The 24,000-nt window shown below is 47.4% G+C and overlaps 1 protein-coding gene and 1 long non-coding RNA gene across 2 annotated transcripts in view; both read right to left on the reverse strand.

Moving 5' to 3' along the window:
* The window catches only part of llgl1 (LLGL scribble cell polarity complex component 1), a gene marked incomplete at its 5' end in the record, with an annotated part of 70,435 nt that overhangs the window by 11,439 nt on the left and 34,996 nt on the right, over nucleotides 1-24,000 (reverse strand). The window contains 4 exons of the mRNA XM_084191137.1: nucleotides 1-20; nucleotides 5,627-5,949; nucleotides 10,729-10,867; nucleotides 13,924-14,074. The exon at nucleotides 1-20 is cut by the window's left edge and continues 172 nt beyond it. Coding sequence (XP_084047263.1) covers nucleotides 1-20; nucleotides 5,627-5,949; nucleotides 10,729-10,867; nucleotides 13,924-14,074 — 633 coding nt within the window. The remainder of the gene's footprint in view (nucleotides 21-5,626; nucleotides 5,950-10,728; nucleotides 10,868-13,923; nucleotides 14,075-24,000) is intronic.
* On the reverse strand, nucleotides 201-1,964 carry LOC311116003. The gene is made up of 3 exons (XR_014611335.1): nucleotides 1,858-1,964; nucleotides 443-1,386; nucleotides 201-410 (listed from the first exon to the last, which is right to left on the reverse strand). It is a non-coding gene; the product is annotated as an uncharacterized lncRNA (long non-coding RNA).

The raw sequence follows: 24,000 nt of genomic DNA on the forward strand, positions 1-24,000 counted from the left end.
ACCTTGGGGAGACTGAACACCTGTTAACACAATATACCTGTTAACACTGACCTTGGGGAGACTGAACACCTGTTAACACAATATACCTGTTAACACTGACCTTAGGAAGACTGAACACCTGTTAACACAATATACCTGTTAACACTGACCTTAGAAAGACTGAACACCTGTTAACACTGACCTTAGGAAGACTGAACACCTGTTAACACTGACCTTGGGGAGACTGAACACCTGTTAACACAATATACCTGTTAACACTGACCTTAGAAAGACTGAACACCTGTTAACACTGACCTTGGGGAGACTGAACACCTGTTAACACAATATACCTGTTAACACTGACCTTGGGGAGACTGAACACCTGTTAACACAATATACCTGTTAACACTGACCTTAGGAAGACTGAACACCTGTTAACACTGACCTTGGGGAGACTGAACACCTGTTAACACAATATACCTGTTAACACTGACCTTGGGGAGACTGAACACCTGTTAACACTGACCTTGGGGAGACTGAACACCTGTTAACACAATATACCTGTTAACACTGACCTTAGGGAGACTGAACACCTGTTAACACAATATACCTGTTAACACTGACCTTAGGAAGACTGAACACCTGTTAACACTGACCTTGGGGAGACTGAACACCTGTTAACACAATATACCTGTTAACACTGACCTTGGGGAGACTGAACACCTGTTAACACTGACCTTGGGGAGACTGAACACCTGTTAACACAATATACCTGTTAACACTGACCTTGGGGAGACTGAACACCTGTTAACACAATATACCTGTTAACACTGACCTTAGGAAGACTGAACACCTGTTAACACAATATACCTGTTAACACTGACCTTGGGGAGACTGAACACCTGTTAACACAATATACCTGTTAACACTGACCTTAGGAAGACTGAACACCTGTTAACACAATATACCTGTTAACACTGACCTTAGGAAGACTGAACACCTGTTAACACAATATACCTGTTAACACTGACCTTAGAAAGACTGAACACCTGTTAACACAATATACCTGTTAACACTGACCTTAGGAAGACTGAACACCTGTTAACACTGACCTTGGGGAGACTGAACACCTGTTAACACTGACCTTAGGGAGACTGAACACCTGTTAACACAATATACCTGTTAACACTGACCTTGGGGAGACTGAACACCTGTTAACACAATATACCTGTTAACACTGACCTTAGAAAGACTGAACACCTGTTAACACAATATACCTGTTAACACTGACCTTGGGGAGACTGAACACCTGTTAACACAATATACCTGTTAACACTGACCTTGGGGAGACTGAACACCTGTTAACACAATATACCTGTTAACACTGACCTTGGGGAGACTGAACACCTGTTAACACAATATACCTGTTAACACTGACCTTAGGAAGACTGAACACGTGTTAACACAATATACCTGTTAACACTGACCTTAGAAAGACTGAACACCTGTTAACACTGACCTTAGGAAGACTGAACACCTGTTAACACAATATACCTGTTAACACTGACCTTGGGAAGACTGAACACCTGTTAACACAATATACCTGTTAACACTGACCTTAGGAAGACTGAACACCTGTTAACACTGACCTTAGGAAGACTGAACACCTGTTAACACTGACCTTAGGAAGACTGAACACCTGTTAACACTGACCTTAGGAAGACTGAACACCTGTTAACACTGACCTTAGGGAGACTGAACACCTGTCAACACAATATACCTGTTAACACTGACCTTAGGAAGACTGAACACCTGTTAACACAATATACCTGTTAACACTGACCTTGGGAAGACTGAACACCTGTTAACACAATATACCTGTTAACACTGACCTTGGGGAGACTGAACACCTGTTAACACTGACCTTAGGAAGACTGAACACCTGTTAACACAATATACCTGTTAACACTGACCTTAGGGAGACTGAACACCTGTTAACACTGACCTTAGGAAGACTGAACACCTGTTAACACTGACCTTAGGAAGACTGAACACCTGTTAACACAATATACAGTGGGGAAAAAAAGTATTTAGTCAGCCACCAATTGTGCAAGTTCTCCCACTTAAAAAGATGAGAGAGGCCTGTAATTTTCATCATAGGTACACGTCAACTATGACAGACAAATTGAGAATGTTTTTTCCAGAAAATCACGTTGTAGGATTTTTTATGAATTTATTTGCAAATTATGGTGGAAAATAAGTATTTGGTCACCTACAAACAAGCAAGATTTCTGGCTCTCACAGACCTGTAATTTCTTCTTTAAGAGGCTCCTCTGTCCTCCACTCGTTACCTGTATTTATGGCACCTGTTTGAACTTGTTATCAGTATAAAAGACACCTGTCCACAACCTCAAACAGTCACACTCCAAACTCCACTATGGCCAAGACCAAAGAGCTGTCAAAGGACACCAGAAACTAAATTGTAGACCTGCACCAGGCTGGGAAGACTGAATCTGCAATAGGTAAGCAGCTTGGTTTGAAGAAATCAACTGTGGGAGCAATTATTAGGAAATGGAAGACATACAAGACCACTGATAATCTCCCTCGATCTGGGGCTCCACACAAGATCTCACCCCGTGGGGTCAAAATGATCACAAGAATCCCAGAACCACACGGGGGGACCTAGTGAATGACCTGCAGAGAGCTGGGACCAAAGTAACAAAGCCTACCATCAGTAACACACTACGCCGCCAAGGACTCAAATCCTGCAGTGCCAGACGTGTCCCCCTGCTTAAGCCAGTACATGTCCAGGCCCGTCTGAAGTTTGCTAGAGTGCATTTGGATGATCCAGAAGAGGATTGGGAGAATGTCATATGGTCAGATGAAACCAAAATAGAACTTTTTGGGTAAAAACTCAACTCGCCGTGTTTGGAGGACAACGAATGCTGAGTTGCATCCAAAGAACACCATACCTACTGTGAAGCATGGGGGTGGAAACATCATGCTTTGGGGCTGTTTTTCTGCAAAGGGACCAGGACGACTGATCCGTGTAAAGGAAAGAATGAATGGGGCCATTTATCGTGAGATTTTGAGTGAAAACCTCCTTCCATCAGCAAGGGCATTGAAGATGAAACGTGGCTGGGTCTTTCAGCATGACAATGATCCCAAACACCCCCCCCCGGGCAACGAAGGAGTGGCTTCGTAAGAAGCATTTCAAGGTCCTGGAGTGGCCTAGCCAGTCTCCAGATCTCAACCCCATAGAAAATCTTTGGAAGGAGTTGAAAGTCCGTGTTGCCCAGCGACAGCCCCAAAACATCACTGCTCTAGAGGAGATCTGCATGGAGGAATGGGCCAAAATACCAGCAACAGTGTGTGAAAACCTTGTGAAGACTTACAGAAAACGTTTGACCTGTGTCATTGCCAACAAAGGGCATATAACAAAGTATTGAGAAACTTTTGTTATTGATCAAATACTTATTTTCCACCATAATTTGCAAATAAATTCATTCAAAATCCTACAATGTGATTTTCTGGATTTTTCTTTCTCATTTTGTCTGTCATAGTTGACGTGTACCTATGATTAAAATTACAGGCCTCATCTTTTTAAGTGGGAGAACTTGCACAATTGGTGGCTGACTAAATCTTTTTTTCCCCCACTGTACCTGTTAACACTGACCTTAGGAAGACTGAACACCTGTTAACACAATATACCTGTTAACACTGACCTTGGAAAGACTGAACACCTGTTAACACAATATACCTGTTAACACTGACCTTAGAAAGACTGAACACCTGTTAACACTGACCTTAGGAAGACTGAACACCTGTTAACACTGACCTTGGGGAGACTGAACACCTGTTAACACAATATACCTGTTAACACTGACCTTAGAAAGACTGAACACCTGTTAACACTGACCTTAGGGCGACTGAACACCTGTTAACACAATATACCTGTTAACACTGATCTTAGAAAGACTGAACACCTGACGAAAGATTTAAGGAGAAAATACTTTGTGGTTGGGAGAGAACAGAAAATGACTTTAACAAATCAAATTGTATTCGTCACATGCTTGGTAACCAACAGGTGTAGACTACCAGTGAGATGCTTGGTAACCAACAGGTGTAGACTACCAGTGAAATGCTGGGTAACCAACAGGTGTAGACTACCAGTGAGATGCTTGGTAACCAACAGGTGTAGACTACCAGTGAGATGCTTGGTAACCAACAGGTGTAGACTACCAGTGAAATGCTTGGTAAACAACAGGTGTAGACTACCAGTGAAATGCTGGGTAACCAACAGGTGTAGACTACCAGTGAAATGCTTGGTAACCAACAGGTGTAGACTACCAGTGAAATGCTTGGTAACCAACAGGTGTAGACTAACAGTGAGATGCTTGGTAACCAACAGGTGTAGACTACCAGTGAAATGCTTGGTAACCAACAGGTGTAGACTACCAGTGAGATGCTTGGTAACCAACAGGTGTAGACTACCAGTGAAATGCTTGGTAACCAACAGGTGTAGACTACCAGTGAAATGCTTGGTAACCAACAGGTGTAGACTACCAGTGAAATGCTTGGTAACCAACAGGTGTAGACTACCAGTGAAATGCTTGGTAACCAACAGGTGTAGACTACCAGTGAGATGCTTGGTAACCAACAGGTGTAGACTACCAGTGAAATGCTTGGTAACCAACAGGTGTAGACTACCAGTGAAATGCTTGGTAACCAACAGGTGTAGACTACCGGTGAAATGCTTGGTAACCAACAGGTGTAGACTACCAGTGAAATGCTTGGTAACCAACAGGTGTAGACTACCAGTGAAATGCTTGGTAACCAACAGGTGTAGACTACCAGTGAAATGCTTGGTAACCAACAGGTGTAGACTACCAGTGAAATGCTTGGTAACCAACAGGTGTAGACTACCAGTGAAATGCTTGGTAACCAACAGGTGTAGACTACCAGTGAAATGCTTGGTAACCAACAGGTGTAGACTACCAGTGAAATCATTGGTAAACAACAGGTGTAGACTACCAGTGAGATGCTTGGTAACCAACAGGTGTAGACTACCAGTGAAATGCTTGGTAACCAACAGGTGTAGACTACCAGCAACAGGTGTAGACTACCAGCAACAGGTGTAGACTACCAGTGAAATGCTTGGTAACCAACAGGTGTAGACTAACAGTGAGATGCTTGGTAACCAACAGGTGTAGACTACCAGTGAAATGCTTGGTAACCAACAGGTGTAGACTACCAGTGAAATGCTTGGTAACCAACAGGTGTAGACTAACAGTGAAATGCTTGGTAACCAACAGGTGTAGACTAACAGTGAGATGCTTGGTAACCAACAGGTGTAGACTACCAGTGAAATGCTTGGTAACCAACAGGTGTAGACTACCAGTGAAATCATTGGTAAACAACAGGTGTAGACTACCAGTGAGATGCTTGGTAACCAACAGGTGTAGACTACCAGTGAAATGCTTGGTAACCAACAGGTGTAGACTACCAGCAACAGGTGTAGACTACCAGCAACAGGTGTAGACTACCAGTGAGATGCTGACTGACGGGTCGTTCCCAACAACGCAGAGATAATGAAAATAGAGAAATAATAGAAATGTAATGATAATAATATTGTCTGTGTTTGCACCTTGAGCTGTTCCTCTGATGCGATGAGGACTGAGTGTGGGTTGGTCATGTCTGGAGCGGTGGCCAGGTCCAGAGAGGCTTGGTACGGTTCTGGTAACGGTTTCCCCCGTCCGTCCAGAACACAGATGGACACGACCGGAGCTCTGTGCATCAGCTGGATCTCTTTACCCAACACCGCCTCCACACACACACTCCCCTCACCCCCCGCCCCACCGCGCCCACGCCCCGACCCCGACCCCGACCCCACACCCGGAACCTCCAGCGCGTAAGCATACACACTCCCTGAGTTAGTCCCCGCCCACAGCGTCGGGCCGTGGTGTGTACCTGCAGGAGACATAGAGACACGTTAACACAGAGACACGTTATAGAGACACGTTAACACAGAGACACGTTAACACAGAGACACGTTAACACAGAGACACGTTAACACAGAGACACGTTATAGAGACACGTTAACACAGAGACACGTTAACACAGAGACACGTTAACACAGAGACACGTTAACACAGAGACACGTTATAGAGACACGTTAACACAGAGACACGTTAACACAAAGACACGTTAACACAAAGACACGTTAACACAGAAACACGTTAACACAGAGACACGTTAACACAGAGACACGTTAACACAGAGACACGTTAACACAGAGACACGTTAACACAGAGACACGTTATAGAGACACGTTAACACAGAGACACGTTAACACAGAGACACGTTAACACAGAGACACGTTAACATAGAGACACGTTATAGAGACACGTTAACACAGAAACACGTTAACACAGAGACACGTTAACACAGAGACACGTTAACACAGAGACACGTTATAGAGACACGTTAACACAGAGACACGTTAACATAGAGACACGTTAACACAGAGACACGTTAACACAGAGACACGTTAACACGGAGACACGTTATCGAGACACGTTAACACAGAAACACGTTAACATAGAGACACGTTATAGAGACACGTTAACACAGAAACACGTTAACACAGAGACACGTTAACACAGAGACACGTTAACACAGAGACACGTTAACACAGAGACACGTTAACACAGAGACACGTTATAGAGACACGTTAACACAGAGACACGTTAACATAGAGACACGTTAACACAGAGACACGTTAACACAGAGACACGTTAACACGGAGACACGTTAACACAGAGACACGTTAACATAGAGACACGTTAACACAGAGACACGTTAACACAGAGACACGTTAACACAAAGACACGTTAACACAGAGACACGTTAACACGGAGACACGTTAACACAGAGACACGTAAACATAGAGACACGTTAACACAGAGACACGTTATAGAGACACGTCATAGAGACACGTTAACACAGAGACACGTTATAGAGACACGTTAACACAGAGACACGTTATAGAGACACGTTAACACAGAGACACGTTAACACAGAGACACGCTAACACAGAGACACGTTAACACAGAGACACGTTATAGAGACACGTTAACATAGAGACACGTTAACCTAGAGACACGTTAACACAGAGACACGTTAACACGGAGACACGTTAACACAGAGACACGTTAACACAGAGACACGTTAACACAGAGACACGTTAACACAGAGACACGTTAACACAGAGACACGTTAACACAGAGACACGTTAACACAGAGACACGTTAACACAGAGACACGTTAACACAGAGACACGTTAACATAGAGACACGTTAACACAGAGACACGTTAACACAGAGACACGTTAACACAGAGACACGTTAACATAGAGACACGTTAACACAGAGACACGTTAACACAGAGACACGTTAACACAGAGACACGTTAACACAGAGACACGTTAACACAGAGACACATTATAGAGACACGTTAACACAGAGACACGTTAACACAGAGACACGTTAACACAGAGACACGTTAACACAGAGACACGTTAACACAGAGACACGTTAACACGGAGACACGTTAACACGGAGACACGTTAACACAGAGAAACGTTAACACAGAGACACGTTAACACAGAGACACGTTAACACAAAGACACGTTAACACAGAGACACGTTAACACGGAGACACGTTAACACAGAGACACGTAAACATAGAGACACGTTAACACAGAGACACGTTATAGAGACACGTCATAGAGACATGTTAACACAGAGACACGTTATAGAGACACGTTAACACAGAGACACGTTAACACAGAGACACGCTAACACAGAGACACGTTAACACAGAGACACGTTATAGAGACACGTTAACATAGAGACACGTTAACACAGAGACACGTTAACACAGAGACACGTTAACACGGAGACACGTTAACACAGAGACACGTTAACACAGAGACACGTTAACACAGAGACACGTTAACACAGAGACACGTTAACACAGAGACACGTTATAGAGACACGTTAACACAGAGACACGTTAACACAGAGACACGTTAACACAGAGACACGTTAACACGGAGACACGTTAACACAGAGACACGTTAACACAGAGACACGTTAACACAGAGACACGTTAACACAGAGACACGTTAACACAGAGACACGTTAACACAGAGACACGTTAACATAGAGACACGTTAACACAGAAACACGTTAACACAGAGACACGTTAACACAGAGACACGTTAACACAGAGACACGTTAACATAGAGACACGTTAACACAGAGACACGTTATAGAGACATGTTAACACAGAGACACGTTAACACAGAGACACGTTAACACGGAGACACGTTAACACAGAGACACGTTAGAGACACGTTAACACAGAGACACGTTAACACAGAGACACGTTATAGAGACACGTTAACACAGAGACACGTTAACACGGAGACACGTTAACACAGAGACACGTTAACACGGAGACACGTTATAGAGACACGTTAACACAGAGACACGTTAACACAGAGACACGTTAACACAGAGACACGTTAACACAGAGACACGTTAACACAGAGACACGTTAACACAGAGACACGTTAACATAGAGACACGTTAATACAGAGACACGTTAATACAGAGACACGTTAACACAGAGACACGTTATAGAGACACGTTAACACAGAGACACGTTAACACAGAGACACGTTAACACAGAGACACGTTAACACAGAGACACGTTATAGAGACACGTTAACATAGAGACACGTTATAGAGACACGTTAACACAGAGACACGTTATAGAGACACGTTAACATAGAGACACGTTAACACAGAGACACGTTAACAGAGAGACACGTTAACACAGAGACACGTTAACACAGAGACACGTTATAGAGACACGTTAACACAGAGACACGTTAACACAGAGACACGTTATAGAGACACGTTAACACAGAGACACGTTAACACAGAGACACGTTATAGAGACACGTTATAGAGACACGTTAACACAGAGACATGTTAACACGGAGACACGTTATAGAGACACGTTAACACAGAGACATGTTAACACGGAGACACGTTATAGAGACACGTTAACACAGAGACATGTTAACACGGAGACACGTTATAGAGACACGTTAACACAGAGACACGTTAACATAGAGACACGTTAACACAGAGACACGTTAACACAGAGACACGTTATAGAGACACGTTAACACAGAGACACGTTAACACAGAGACACGTTAACACAGAGACACGTTAACACAGAGACACGTTAACACAGAGATACGTTAACACAGAGACACGTTATAGAGACACGTTAACACAGAGACACGTTAACACAGAGACACGTTAACACAGAGACACGTTAACACGGAGACACGTTAACACGGAGACACGTTAACACAGAGACACGTTAACACAGAGACACGTTAACACAGAGACACGTTAACACAGAGACACGTTATAGAGACACGTTAACACAGAGACACGTTAACACAGAGACACGTTATAGAGACACGTTAACACAGAGACACGTTAACACAGAGACACGTTATAGAGACACGTTATAGAGACACGTTAACACAGAGACATGTTAACACGGAGACACGTTATAGAGACACGTTAACACAGAGACATGTTAACACGGAGACACGTTATAGAGACACGTTAACACAGAGACATGTTAACACGGAGACACGTTATAGAGACACGTTAACACAGAGACACGTTAACATAGAGACACGTTAACACAGAGACACGTTAACACAGAGACACGTTATAGAGACACGTTAACACAGAGACACGTTAACACAGAGACACGTTAACACAGAGACACGTTAACACAGAGACACGTTAACACAGAGATACGTTAACACAGAGACACGTTATAGAGACACGTTAACACAGAGACACGTTAACACAGAGACACGTTAACACAGAGACACGTTAACACGGAGACACGTTAACACGGAGACACGTTAACACAGAGACACGTTAACACAGAGACACGTTAACACAGAGACACGTTAACACAGAGATACGTTAACACAGAGACACGTTAACACAGAGACACGTTAACACAGAGACACGTTAACACAGAGACACGTTAACACAGAGACACGTTAACACAGAGACACGTTAACACGGAGACACGTTAACACAGAGACACGTTAACACAGAGACACGTTAACATAGAGACACGTTATAGAGACACGTTAACATAGAGATACGTTAACACAGAGACACGTTAACACAGAGACACGTTATAGAGACACGTTAACACAGAGACACGTTAACACAGAGACACGTTAACACAGAGACACGTTATAGAGACACGTTATAGAGACACGTTAACATAGAGACACGTTAACACAGAGACACGTTAACACAGAGACACGTTATAGAGACACGTTAACACAGAGACACGTTAACACAGAGACACGTTAACACAGAGACACGTTATAGAGACACGTTAACACAGAGACACGTTAACACAGAGACACGTTAACACAGAGACACGTTATAGAGACACGTTATAGAGACACGTTAACATAGAGACACGTTAACACAGAGACACGTTATAGAGACACGTTAACACAGAGACACGTTAACACAGAGACACGTTAACACAGAGACACACACATTAAACATGTATAACAGACAGACAGGTTTAACAGAGACAGACAGACAGAATCATACCGTCTCTAAGGTATGTATCAGCGAAACAGAGACATCGCACCACTCCTGACAGAGAGTCGTCAGCTGATCTCGGCTCGATCCGCCGCTGGACCGGAGCTACTTCCTCCTGGTCGGCTAGCGCTGCGTTGGCCTCCTGGACCTACACACACACAGGAAGTGATGTCACACCTACACACACTGGGTGTTACGTCACATTCATTGGATGCCCTGTGAGAATCTATTACATTGTGACGGAGATGGTGTGTGTTACCTTGCTGGTAGGGGTGGTAACGGAGATGGGGTGTGTTACCTTGCTGGTAGGGGTAGTAATGGAGATGGGGTGTGTTACCTTGCTGGTAGGGGTAGTAACGGAGATGGTGTGTGTTACCTTGCTGGTAGGGGTAGTAATGGAGATGGGGTGTGTTACCTTGCTGGTAGGGGTAGTAACGGAGATGGGGGGTGTTACCTTGCTGGTAGGGGTAGTAACGGAGATGGGGTGTGTTACCTTGCTGGTAGGGGTAGTAACGGAGATGGGGTGTGTTACCTTGCTGGTAGGGGTAGTGATGGAGATGGGGGGTGTGTTACCTTGCTGGTAGGGGTAGTAACGGAGATGGGGTGTGTTACCTTGCTGGTAGGGGTAGTAACGGAGATGGGGTGTGTTACCTTGCTGGTAGGGGTAGTGATGGAGATGGGGTGTGTTACCTTGCTGGTAGGGGTAGTAACGGAGATGGGGGGTGTGTTACCTTGCTGGTAGGGGTAGTAACGGAGATGGGGTGTGTTACCTTGCTGGTAGGGGTAGTAATGGAGATGGGGTGTGTGTTACCTTGCTGGTAGGGGTAGTAACGGAGATGGGGTGTGTTACCTTGCTGGTAGGGGTAGTAACGGAGATGGGGTGTGTTACCTTGCTGGTAGGGGTAGTAACGGAGATGGGGGGTGTGTTACCTTGCTGGTAGGGGTAGTAACGGAGATGGGGTGTGTTACCTTGCTGGTAGGGGTGGTAACGGAGATGGGGGGTGTTACCTTGCTGGTAGGGGTAGTAACGGAGATGGGGTGTGTTACCTTGCTGGTAGGGGTAGTAACGGAGATGGGGTGTGTTACCTTGCTGGTAGGGGTAGTAACGGAGATGGGGTGTGTTACCTTGCTGGTAGGGGTAGTAACGGAGATGGGGGGTGTGTTACCTTGCTGGTAGGGGTAGTAACGGAGATGGGGTGTGTTACCTTGCTGGTAGGGGTAGTAATGGAGATGGGGTGTGTTACCTTGCTGGTAGGGGTAGTAACGGAGATGGGGTGTGTTACCTTGCTGGTAGGGGTAGTAATGGAGATGGGGTGTGTGTTACCTTGCTGGTAGGGGTAGTAACGGAGATGGGGTGTGTTACCTTGCTGGTAGGGGTAGTAACGGAGATGGGGTGTGTGTTACCTTGCTGGTAGGGGTAGTAACGGAGATGGGGGGTGTGTTACCTTGCTGGTAGGGGTAGTAACGGAGATGGGGTGTGTTACCTTGCTGGTAGGGGTAGTAACGGAGATGGGGTGTGTTACCTTGCTGGTAGGGGTAGTAACGGAGATGGGGTGTGTTACCTTGCTGGTAGGGGTAGTGACGGAGATGGGGTGTGTTACCTTGCTGGTAGGGGTAGTAACGGAGATGGGGTGTGTTACCTTGCTGGTAGGGGTAGTGACGGAGATGGGGTGTGTTACCTTGCTGGTAGGGGTAGTAACGGAGATGGGGTGTGTTACCTTGCTGGTAGGGGTAGTAACGGAGATGGGGTGTGTTACCTTGCTGGTAGGGGTAGTAATGGAGATGGGGTGTGTTACCTTGCTGGTAGGGGTAGTAACGGAGATGGGGTGTGTTACCTTGCTGGTAGGGGTAGTAACGGAGATGGGGTGTGTTACCTTGCTGGTAGGGGTAGTAACGGAGATGGGGTGTGTTACCTTGCTGGTAGGGGTAGTAACGGAGATGGGGTGTGTTACCTTGCTGGTAGGGGTAGTAACGGAGATGGGGTGTGTTACCTTGCTGGTAGGGGTAGTAACGGAGATGGGGTGTGTTACCTTGCTGGTAGGGGTAGTAACGGAGATGGGGTGTGTTACCTTGCTGGTAGGGGTAGTAACGGAGATGGGGTGTGTTACCTTGCTGGTAGGGGTAGTAACGGAGATGGGGTGTGTTACCTTGCTGGTAGGGGTAGTAACGGAGATGGGGGGTGTTACCTTGCTGGTAGGGGTAGTGACGGAGATGGGGTGTGTTACCTTGCTGGTAGGGGTAGTAACGGAGATGGGGGGTGTGTTACCTTGCTGGTAGGGGTAGTAATGGAGATGGGGTGTGTTACCTTGCTGGTAGGGGTAGTAACGGAGATGGGGTGTGTTACCTTGCTGGTAGGGGTGGTAACGGAGATGGGGTGTGTTACCTTGCTGGTAGGGGTAGTGACGGAGATGGGGTGTGTTACCTTGCTGGTAGGGGTGGTAACGGAGATGGGGTGTGTTACCTTGCTGGTAGGGGTGGTAACGGAGATGGGGTGTGTGTTACCTTGCTGGTAGGGGTAGTAACGGAGATGGGGGGTGTTACCTTGCTGGTAGGGGTAGTAACGGAGATGGGGTGTGTTACCTTGCTGGTAGGGGTAGTAACGGAGATGGGGTGTGTTACCTTGCTGGTAGGGGTGGTAACGGAGATGGGGTGTGTTACCTTGCTGGTAGGGGTGGTAACGGAGATGGGGTGTGTTACCTTGCTGGTAGGGGTAGTAACGGAGATGGGGTGTGTTACCTTGCTGGTTGGGGTAGTGATGGAGATGGGGTGTGTTACCTTGCTGGTAGGGGTAGTAACGGAGATGGGGTGTGTTACCTTGCTGGTAGGGGTAGTAACGGAGATGGGGTGTGTTACCTTGCTGGTAGGGGTAGTGACGGAGATGGGGTGTGTTACCTTGCTGGTAGGGGTAGTAACGGAGATGGGGTGTGTTACCTTGCTGGTAGGGGTAGTAACGGAGATGGGGGGTGTTACCTTGCTGGTAGGGGTAGTAACGGAGATGGGGTGTGTTACCTTGCTGGTAGGGGTAGTAACGGAGATGGGGGGTGTTACCTTGCTGGTAGGGGTAGTAACGGAGATGGGGTGTGTTACCTTGCTGGTTGGGGTAGTAACGGAGATGGGGTGTGTTACCTTGCTGGTAGGGGTAGTAACGGAGATGGGGTGTGTTACCTTGCTGGTAGGGGGAGTAACGGAGATGGGGGGTGTTACCTTGCTGGTAGGGGTGGTGAAGGGGCGTTTCTTCCCAGACACTCTACTCTTCCGGATGCGTCTGAAGCTCTGTCTGAGAGACTTCTTCAGACTCTTCACTCTGCTGAGAGGACCCTCCATCGCTAGGGAGTCGTTAGGGTGCAGGGTACACCTGGAGACAACAACAGAGAGATAGAACAGCTTAACAACACACCAGAGGGGACACCTGGAGACAACAGAGAGATAGAACAGCTTAACAACACACCAGAGGGGACACCTGGAGACGACAGAGAGATAGAACAGCTTAAGAACACACCAGAGGGGACACCTGGAGACAACAGAGAGATAGAACAGCTTAACAACACACCAGAGGGGACACCTGGAGACAACAGAGAGAGAGATAGAACAGTTTAACAACACACCAGAGGGGACACCTGGAGACAGAGAGATAGAACAGCTTAACAACACACCAGAGGGGACACCTGGAGACGACAGAGAGATAGAACAGCTTAACAACACACCAGAGGGGACACCTGGAGACAACAGAGAGATAGAACAGCTTAACAACACACCAGAGGGGACACCTGGAGACAGAGAGATAGAACAGCTTAACAACACACCAGAGGGTACACCTGGAGACAACAACAGAGAGATAGAACAGCTTAACAACACACCAGAGGGGACACCTGGAGACAACAGAGAGATAGAACAGCTTAACAACACACCAGAGGGGACACCTGGAGACGACAGAGAGATAGAACAGCTTAAGAACACACCAGAGGGGACACCTGGAGACAGAGAGATAGAACAGCTTAACAACACACCAGAGGGGACACCTGGAGACGACAGAGAGATAGAACAGCTTAACAACACACCAGAGGGGACACCTGGAGACAACAGAGAGATAGAACAGCTTAACAACACACCAGAGGGGACACCTGGAGACAGAGAGATAGAACAGCTTAACAACACACCAGAGGGTACACCTGGAGACAACAACAGAGAGATAGAACAGCTTAACAACACACCAGAGGGGACACCTGGAGACAACAGAGAGATAGAACAGCTTAACAACACACCAGAGGGGACACCTGGAGACAACAACAGAGAGATAGAACAGCTTAACAACACACCAGAGGGGACACCTGGAGACAACAGAGAGATAGAACAGCTTAAGAACACACCAGAGGGGACACCTGGAGACAACAGAGAGATAGAACAGCTTAACAACACACCAGAGGGGACACCTGGAGACAACAGAGAGAGAGATAGAACAGTTTAACAACACACCAGAGGGGACACCTGGAGACAGAGAGATAGAACAGCTTAACAACACACCAGAGGGGACACCTGGAGACGACAGAGAGATAGAACAGCTTAACAACACACCAGAGGGGACACCTGGAGACAACAGAGAGATAGAACAGCTTAACAACACACCAGAGGGGACACCTGGAGACAGAGAGATAGAACAGCTTAACAACACACCAGAGGGTACACCTGGAGACAACAACAGAGAGATAGAACAGCTTAACAACACACCAGAGGGGACACCTGGAGACAACAGAGAGATAGAACAGCTTAACAACACACCAGAGGGGACACCTGGAGACGACAGAGAGATAGAACAGCTTAAGAACACACCAGAGGGGACACCTGGAGACAGAGAGATAGAACAGCTTAACAACACACCAGAGGGGACACCTGGAGACGACAGAGAGATAGAACAGCTTAACAACACACCAGAGGGGACACCTGGAGACAACAGAGAGATAGAACAGCTTAACAACACACCAGAGGGGACACCTGGAGACAGAGAGATAGAACAGCTTAACAACACACCAGAGGGGACACCTGGAGACAACAGAGAGATAGAACAGCTTAACAACACACCAGAGGGGACACCTGGAGACAACAGAGAGATAGAACAGCTTAACACCACACCAGAGGGGACACCTGGAGACGACAGAGAGATAGAACAGCTTAACAACACACCAGAGGGGACACCTGGAGACGACAGAGAGATAGAACAGCTTAACAACACACCAGAGGGGACACCTGGAGACAACAGAGAGATAGAACAGCTTAACAACACACCAGAGGGGACACCTGGAGACAACAGAGAGATAGAACAGCTTAACAACACACCAGAGGGGACACCTGGAGACAGAGAGATAGAACAGCTTAACAACACACCAGAGGGGACACCTGGAGACAACAGAGAGATAGAACAGCTTAACAACACACCAGAGGGGACACCTGGAGACGACAGAGAGATAGAACAGCTTAACAACACACCAGAGGGGACACCTGGAGACAACAGAGAGATAGAACAGCTTAACAACACTCCAGAGGGGACACCTGGAGACAGAGAGATAGAACAGCTTAACAACACACCAGAGGGGACACCTGGAGACAACAGAGAGATAGAACAGCTTAACAACACACCAGAGGGGACACCTGGAGACAGAGAGATAGAACAGCTTAACAACACACCAGAGGGGACACCTGGAGACAGAGAGATAGAACAGCTTAACAACACACCAGAGGGGACACCTGGAGACAGAGAGATAGAACAGCTTAACAACACACCAGAGGGGACACCTGGAGACAGAGAGATAGAACAGCTTAACAACACACCAGAGGGGACACCTGGAGACAACAGAGAGATAGAACAGCTTAACAACACACCAGAGGGGACACCTGGAGACAACAGAGAGATAGAACAGCTTAACAAAACACCAGAGGGGACACCTGGAGACAGAGAGATAGAACAGCTTAACAACACACCAGAGGGGACACCTGGAGACAACAGAGAGATAGAACAGCTTAACAACACACCAGAGGGGACACCTGGAGACAACAGAGAGATAGAACAGCTTAACAACACACCAGAGGGGACACCTGGAGACAACAGAGAGATAGAACAGCTTAACAACACACCAGAGGGGACACCTGGAGACAACAGAGAGATAGAACAGCTTAACAACACACCAGAGGGGACACCTGGAGACAACAGAGAGATAGAACAGCTTAACAACACACCAGAGGGGACACCTGGAGACAGAGAGATAGAACAGCTTAACAACACACCAGAGGGGACACCTGGAGACGACAGAGAGATAGAACAGCTTAACAACACACCAGAGGGGACACCTGGAGACAACAGAGAGATAGAACAGCTTAACAACACACCAGAGGGGACACCTGGAGACAACAGAGAGATAGAACAGCTTAACAACACACCAGAGGGGACACCTGGAGACAACAGAGAGATAGAACAGCTTAACAACACACCAGAGGGGACACCTGGAGACAACAGAGAGATAGAACAGCTTAACAACACACCAGAGGGGACACCTGGAGACAGAGAGATAGAACAGCTTAACAACACACCAGAGGGGACACCTGGAGACAACAGAGAGATAGAACAGCTTAACAACACACCAGAGGGGACACCTGGAGACAACAGAGAGATAGAACAGCTTAACAACACACCAGAGGGGACACCTGGAGACGACAGAGAGATAGAACAGCTTAAGAACACACCAGAGGGGACACCTGGAGACAACAGAGAGATAGAACAGCTTAACAACACACCAGAGGGGACACCTGGAGACAACAGAGAGAGAGATAGAACAGTTTAACAACACACCAGAGGGGACACCTGGAGACAGAGAGATAGAACAGCTTAACAACACACCAGAGGGGACACCTGGAGACGACAGAGAGATAGAACAGCTTAACAACACACCAGAGGGGACACCTGGAGACAACAGAGAGATAGAACAGCTTAACAACACACCAGAGGGGACACCTGGAGACAGAGAGATAGAACAGCTTAACAACACACCAGAGGGTACACCTGGAGACAACAACAGAGAGATAGAACAGCTTAACAACACACCAGAGGGGACACCTGGAGACAACAGAGAGATAGAACAGCTTAACAACACACCAGAGGGGACACCTGGAGACGACAGAGAGATAGAACAGCTTAAGAACACACCAGAGGGGACACCTGGAGACAGAGAGATAGAACAGCTTAACAACACACCAGAGGGGACACCTGGAGACGACAGAGAGATAGAACAGCTTAACAACACACCAGAGGGGACACCTGGAGACAACAGAGAGATAGAACAGCTTAACAACACACCAGAGGGGACACCTGGAGACAGAGAGATAGAACAGCTTAACAACACACCAGAGGGGACACCTGGAGACAACAGAGAGATAGAACAGCTTAACAACACACCAGAGGGGACACCTGGAGACAACAGAGAGATAGAACAGCTTAACACCACACCAGAGGGGACACCTGGAGACGACAGAGAGATAGAACAGCTTAACAACACACCAGAGGGGACACCTGGAGACGACAGAGAGATAGAACAGCTTAACAACACACCAGAGGGGACACCTGGAGACAACAGAGAGATAGAACAGCTTAACAACACACCAGAGGGGACACCTGGAGACAACAGAGAGATAGAACAGCTTAACAACACACCAGAGGGGACACCTGGAGACAGAGAGATAGAACAGCTTAACAACACACCAGAGGGGACACCTGGAGACAACAGAGAGATAGAACAGCTTAACAACACACCAGAGGGGACACCTGGAGACGACAGAGAGATAGAACAGCTTAACAACACACCAGAGGGGACACCTGGAGACAACAGAGAGATAGAACAGCTTAACAACACTCCAGAGGGGACACCTGGAGACAGAGAGATAGAACAGCTTAACAACACACCAGAGGGGACACCTGGAGACAACAGAGAGATAGAACAGCTTAACAACACAGAGGGGACACCTGGAGACAACAGAGAGATAGAACAGCTTAACAACACACCAGAGGGGACACCTGGAGACAGAGAGATAGAACAGCTTAACAACACACCAGAGGGGACACCTGGAGACAGAGAGATAGAACAGCTTAACAACACACCAGAGGGGACACCTGGAGACAGAGAGATAGAACAGCTTAACAACACACCAGAGGGGACACCTGGAGACAACAGAGAGATAGAACAGCTTAACAACACACCAGAGGGGACACCTGGAGACAACAGAGAGATAGAACAGCTTAACAACACACCAGAGGGGACACCTGGAGACAGAGAGATAGAACAGCTTAACAACACACCAGAGGGGACACCTGGAGACAACAGAGAGATAGAACAGCTTAACAACACACCAGAGGGGACACCTGGAGACAACAGAGAGATAGAACAGCTTAACAACACACCAGAGGGGACACCTGGAGACAACAGAGAGATAGAACAGCTTAACAACACACCAGAGGGGACACCTGGAGACAACAGAGAGATAGAACAGCTTAACAACACACCAGAGGGGACACCTGGAGACAACAGAGAGATAGAACAGCTTAACAACACACCAGAGGGGACACCTGGAGACAGAGAGATAGAACAGCTTAACAACACACCAGAGGGGACACCTGGAGACGACAGAGAGATAGAACAGCTTAACAACACACCAGAGGGGACACCTGGAGACAACAGAGAGATAGAACAGCTTAACAACACACCAGAGGGGACACCTGGAGACAACAGAGAGATAGAACAGCTTAACAACACACCAGAGGGGACACCTGGAGACAACAGAGAGATAGAACAGCTTAACAACACACCAGAGGGGACACCTGGAGACAACAGAGAGATAGAACAGCTTAACAACACACCAGAGGGGACACCTGGAGACAGAGAGATAGAACAGCTTAACAACACACCAGAGGGGACACCTGGAGACAACAGAGAGATAGAACAGCTTAACAACACACCAGAGGGGACACCTGGAGACAACAGAGAGATAGAACAGCTTAACAACACACCAGAGGGGACACCTGGAGACAGAGAGATAGAACAGCTTAACAACACACCAGAGGGGACACCTGGAGACGACAGAGAGATAGAACAGCTTAACAACACACCAGAGGGGACACCTGGAGACAACAGAGAGATAGAACAGCTTAACAACACACCAGAGGGGACACCTGGAGACAACAGAGAGATAGAACAGCTTAACAACACACCAGAGGGGACACCTGGAGACAACAGAGAGATAGAACAGCTTAACAACACACCAGAGGGGACACCTGGAGACAACAGAGAGATAGAACAGCTTAACAACACACCAGAGGGGACACCTGGAGACAACAGAGAGATAGAACAGCTTAACAACACACCAGAGGGGACACCTGGAGACTACAGAGAGATAGAACAGCTTAACAACACACCAGAGGGGACACCTGGAGACAACAGAGAGATAGAACAGCTTAACAACACACCAGAGGGGACACCTGGAGACAACAACAGAGAGATAGAACAGCTTAACAACACACCAGAGGGGACACCTGGAGACAGAGAGATAGAACAGCTTAACAACACACCAGAGGGGACACCTGGAGACAGAGAGATAGAACAGCTTAACAACACACCAGAGGGGACACCTGGAGACAACAGAGAGATAGAACAGCTTAACAACACACCAGAGGGGACACCTGGAGACAACAGAGAGATAGAACAGCTTAACAACACACCAAAGGGGACACCTGGAGACAGAGAGATAGAACAGCTTAACAACACACCAGAGGGGACACCTGGAGACAACAGAGAGATAGAACAGCTTAACAACACACCAGAGGGGACACCTGGAGACAGAGAGATAGAACAGCTTAACAACACACCAGAGGGGACACCTGGAGACAACAGAGAGATAGAACAGCTTAACAACACACCAGAGGGGACACCTGGAGACAGAGAGATAGAACAGCTTAACAACACACCAGAGGGGACACCTGGAGACAACAGAGAGATAGAACAGCTTAACAACACACCAGAGGGGACACCTGGAGACAACAGAGAGATAGAACAGCTTAACAACACACCAGAGGGGACACCTGGAGACAGAGAGATAGAACAGCTTAACAACACACCAGAGGGGACACCTGGAGACGACAGAGAGATAGAACAGCTTAACAACACACCAGAGGGGACACCTGGAGACAACAGAGAGATAGAACAGCTTAACAACACACCAGAGGGGACACCTGGAGACAACAGAGAGATAGAACAGCTTAACAACACACCAGAGGGGACACCTGGAGACAACAGAGAGATAGAACAGCTTAACAACACACCAGAGGGGACACCTGGAGACAACAGAGAGATAGAACAGCTTAACAACACACCAGAGGGGACACCTGGAGACAACAGAGAGATAGAACAGCTTAACAACACACCAGAGGGGACACCTGGAGACTACAGAGAGATAGAACAGCTTAACAACACACCAGAGGGGACACCTGGAGACAACAGAGAGATAGAACAGCTTAACAACACACCAGAGGGGACACCTGGAGACAACAACAGAGAGATAGAACAGCTTAACAACACACCAGAGGGGACACCTGGAGACAGAGAGATAGAACAGCTTAACAACACACCAGAGGGGACACCTGGAGACAGAGAGATAGAACAGCTTAACAACACACCAGAGGGGACACCTGGAGACAACAGAGAGATAGAACAGCTTAACAACACACCAGAGGGGACACCTGGAGACAACAGAGAGATAGAACAGCTTAACAACACACCAGAGGGGACACCTGGAGACAACAGAGAGATAGAACAGCTTAACAACACACCAGAGGGGACACCTGGAGACAGAGAGATAGAACAGCTTAACAACACACCAGAGGGGACACCTGGAGACAACAGAGAGATAGAACAGCTTAACAACACACCAGAGGGGACACCTGGAGACAACAGAGAGATAGAACAGCTTAACAACACACCAGAGGGGACACCTGGAGACAACAGAGAGATAGAACAGCTTAACAACACACCAAAGGGGACACCTGGAGACAACAGAGAGATAGAACAGCTTAACAACACACCAGAGGGGACACCTGGAGACAACAGAGAGATAGAACAGCTTAACAACACACCAGAGGGGACACCTGGAGACAGAGAGATAGAACAGCTTAACAACACACCAGAGGGGACACCTGGAGACAACAGAGAGATAGAACAGCTTAACAACACACCAGAGGGGACACCTGGAGACAACAGAGAGATAGAACAGCTTAACAACACACCAGAGGGGACACCTGGAGACAGAGAGATAAAACAGCTTAACAACACACCAGAGGGGACACCTGGAGACAACAGAGAGATAGAACAGCTTAACAACACACCAGAGGGGACACCTGGAGACGACAGAGAGATAGAACAGCTTAACAACACACCAGAGGGGACACCTGGAGACAACAGAGAGATAGAACAGCTTAACAACACACCAGAGGGGACACCTGGAGACAGAGAGATAGAACAGCTTAACAACACACCAGAGGGGACACCTGGAGACAACAGAGAGATAGAACAGCTTAACAACACACCAGAGGGGACACCTGGAGACAACAGAGAGATAGAACAGCTTAACAACACACCAGAGGGGACACCTGGAGACAGAGAGATAGAACAGCTTAACAACACACCAGAGGGGACACCTGGAGACGACAGAGAGATAGAACAGCTTAACAACACACCAGAGGGGACACCTGGAGACAACAGAGAGATAGAACAGCTTAACAACACACCAGAGGGGACACCTGGAGACAACAGAGAGATAGAACAGCTTAACAACACACCAGAGGGGACACCTGGAGACAACAGAGAGATAGAACAGCTTAACAACACACCAGAGGGGACACCTGGAGACAACAGAGAGATAGAACAGCTTAACAACACACCAGAGGGGACACCTGGAGACAACAGAGAGATAGAACAGCTTAACAACACACCAGAGGGGACACCTGGAGACTACAGAGAGATAGAACAGCTTAACAACACACCAGAGGGGACACCTGGAGACAACAGAGAGATAGAACAGCTTAACAACACACCAGAGGGGACACCTGGAGACAACAACAGAGAGATAGAACAGCTTAACAACACACCAGAGGGGACACCTGGAGACAGAGAGATAGAACAGCTTAACAACACACCAGAGGGGACACCTGGAGACAGAGAGATAGAACAGCTTAACAACACACCAGAGGGGACACCTGGAGACAACAGAGAGATAGAACAGCTTAACAACACACCAGAGGGGACACCTGGAGACAACAGAGAGATAGAACAGCTTAACAACACACCAGAGGGGACACCTGGAGACAACAGAGAGATAGAACAGCTTAACAACACACCAGAGGGGACACCTGGAGACAGAGAGATAGAACAGCTTAACAACACACCAGAGGGGACACCTGGAGACAACAGAGAGATAGAACAGCTTAACAACACACCAGAGGGGACACCTGGAGACAACAGAGAGATAGAACAGCTTAACAACACACCAGAGGGGACACCTGGAGACAACAGAGAGATAGAACAGCTTAACAACACACCAAAGGGGACACCTGGAGACAGAGAGATAGAACAGCTTAACAACACACCAGAGGGGACACCTGGAGACAACAGAGAGATAGAACAGCTTAACAACACACCAGAGGGGACACCTGGAGACGACAGAGAGATAGAACAGCTTAACAACACACCAGAGGGGACACCTGGAGACAACAGAGAGATAGAACAGCTTAACAACACACCAAAGGGGACACCTGGAGACAGAGAGATAGAACAGCTTAACAACACACCAGAGGGGACACCTGGAGACAACAGAGAGATAGAACAGCTTAACAACACACCAGAGGGGACACCTGGAGACGACAGAGAGATAGAACAGCTTAACAACACACCAGAGGGGACACCTGGAGACAACAGAGAGATAGAACAGCTTAACAACACACCAGAGGGGACACCTGGAGACAACAGAGAGATAGAACAGCTTAACAACACACCAGAGGGGACACCTGGAGACAACAGAGAGATAGAACAGCTTAACAACACACCAGAGGGGACACCTGGAGACAACAGAGAGATAGAACAGCTTAACAACACACCAGAGGGGACACCTGGAGACAGAGAGATAGAACAGCTTAACAACACACCAGAGGGGACACCTGGAGACAACAGAGAGATAGAACAGCTTAACAACACACCA

Source organism: Coregonus lavaretus (assembly GCF_964263955.1).
Source record: "Coregonus lavaretus genome assembly, contig: HAP1_SCAFFOLD_2054, whole genome shotgun sequence".
Taxonomy (NCBI): domain Eukaryota; kingdom Metazoa; phylum Chordata; class Actinopteri; order Salmoniformes; family Salmonidae; genus Coregonus; species Coregonus lavaretus.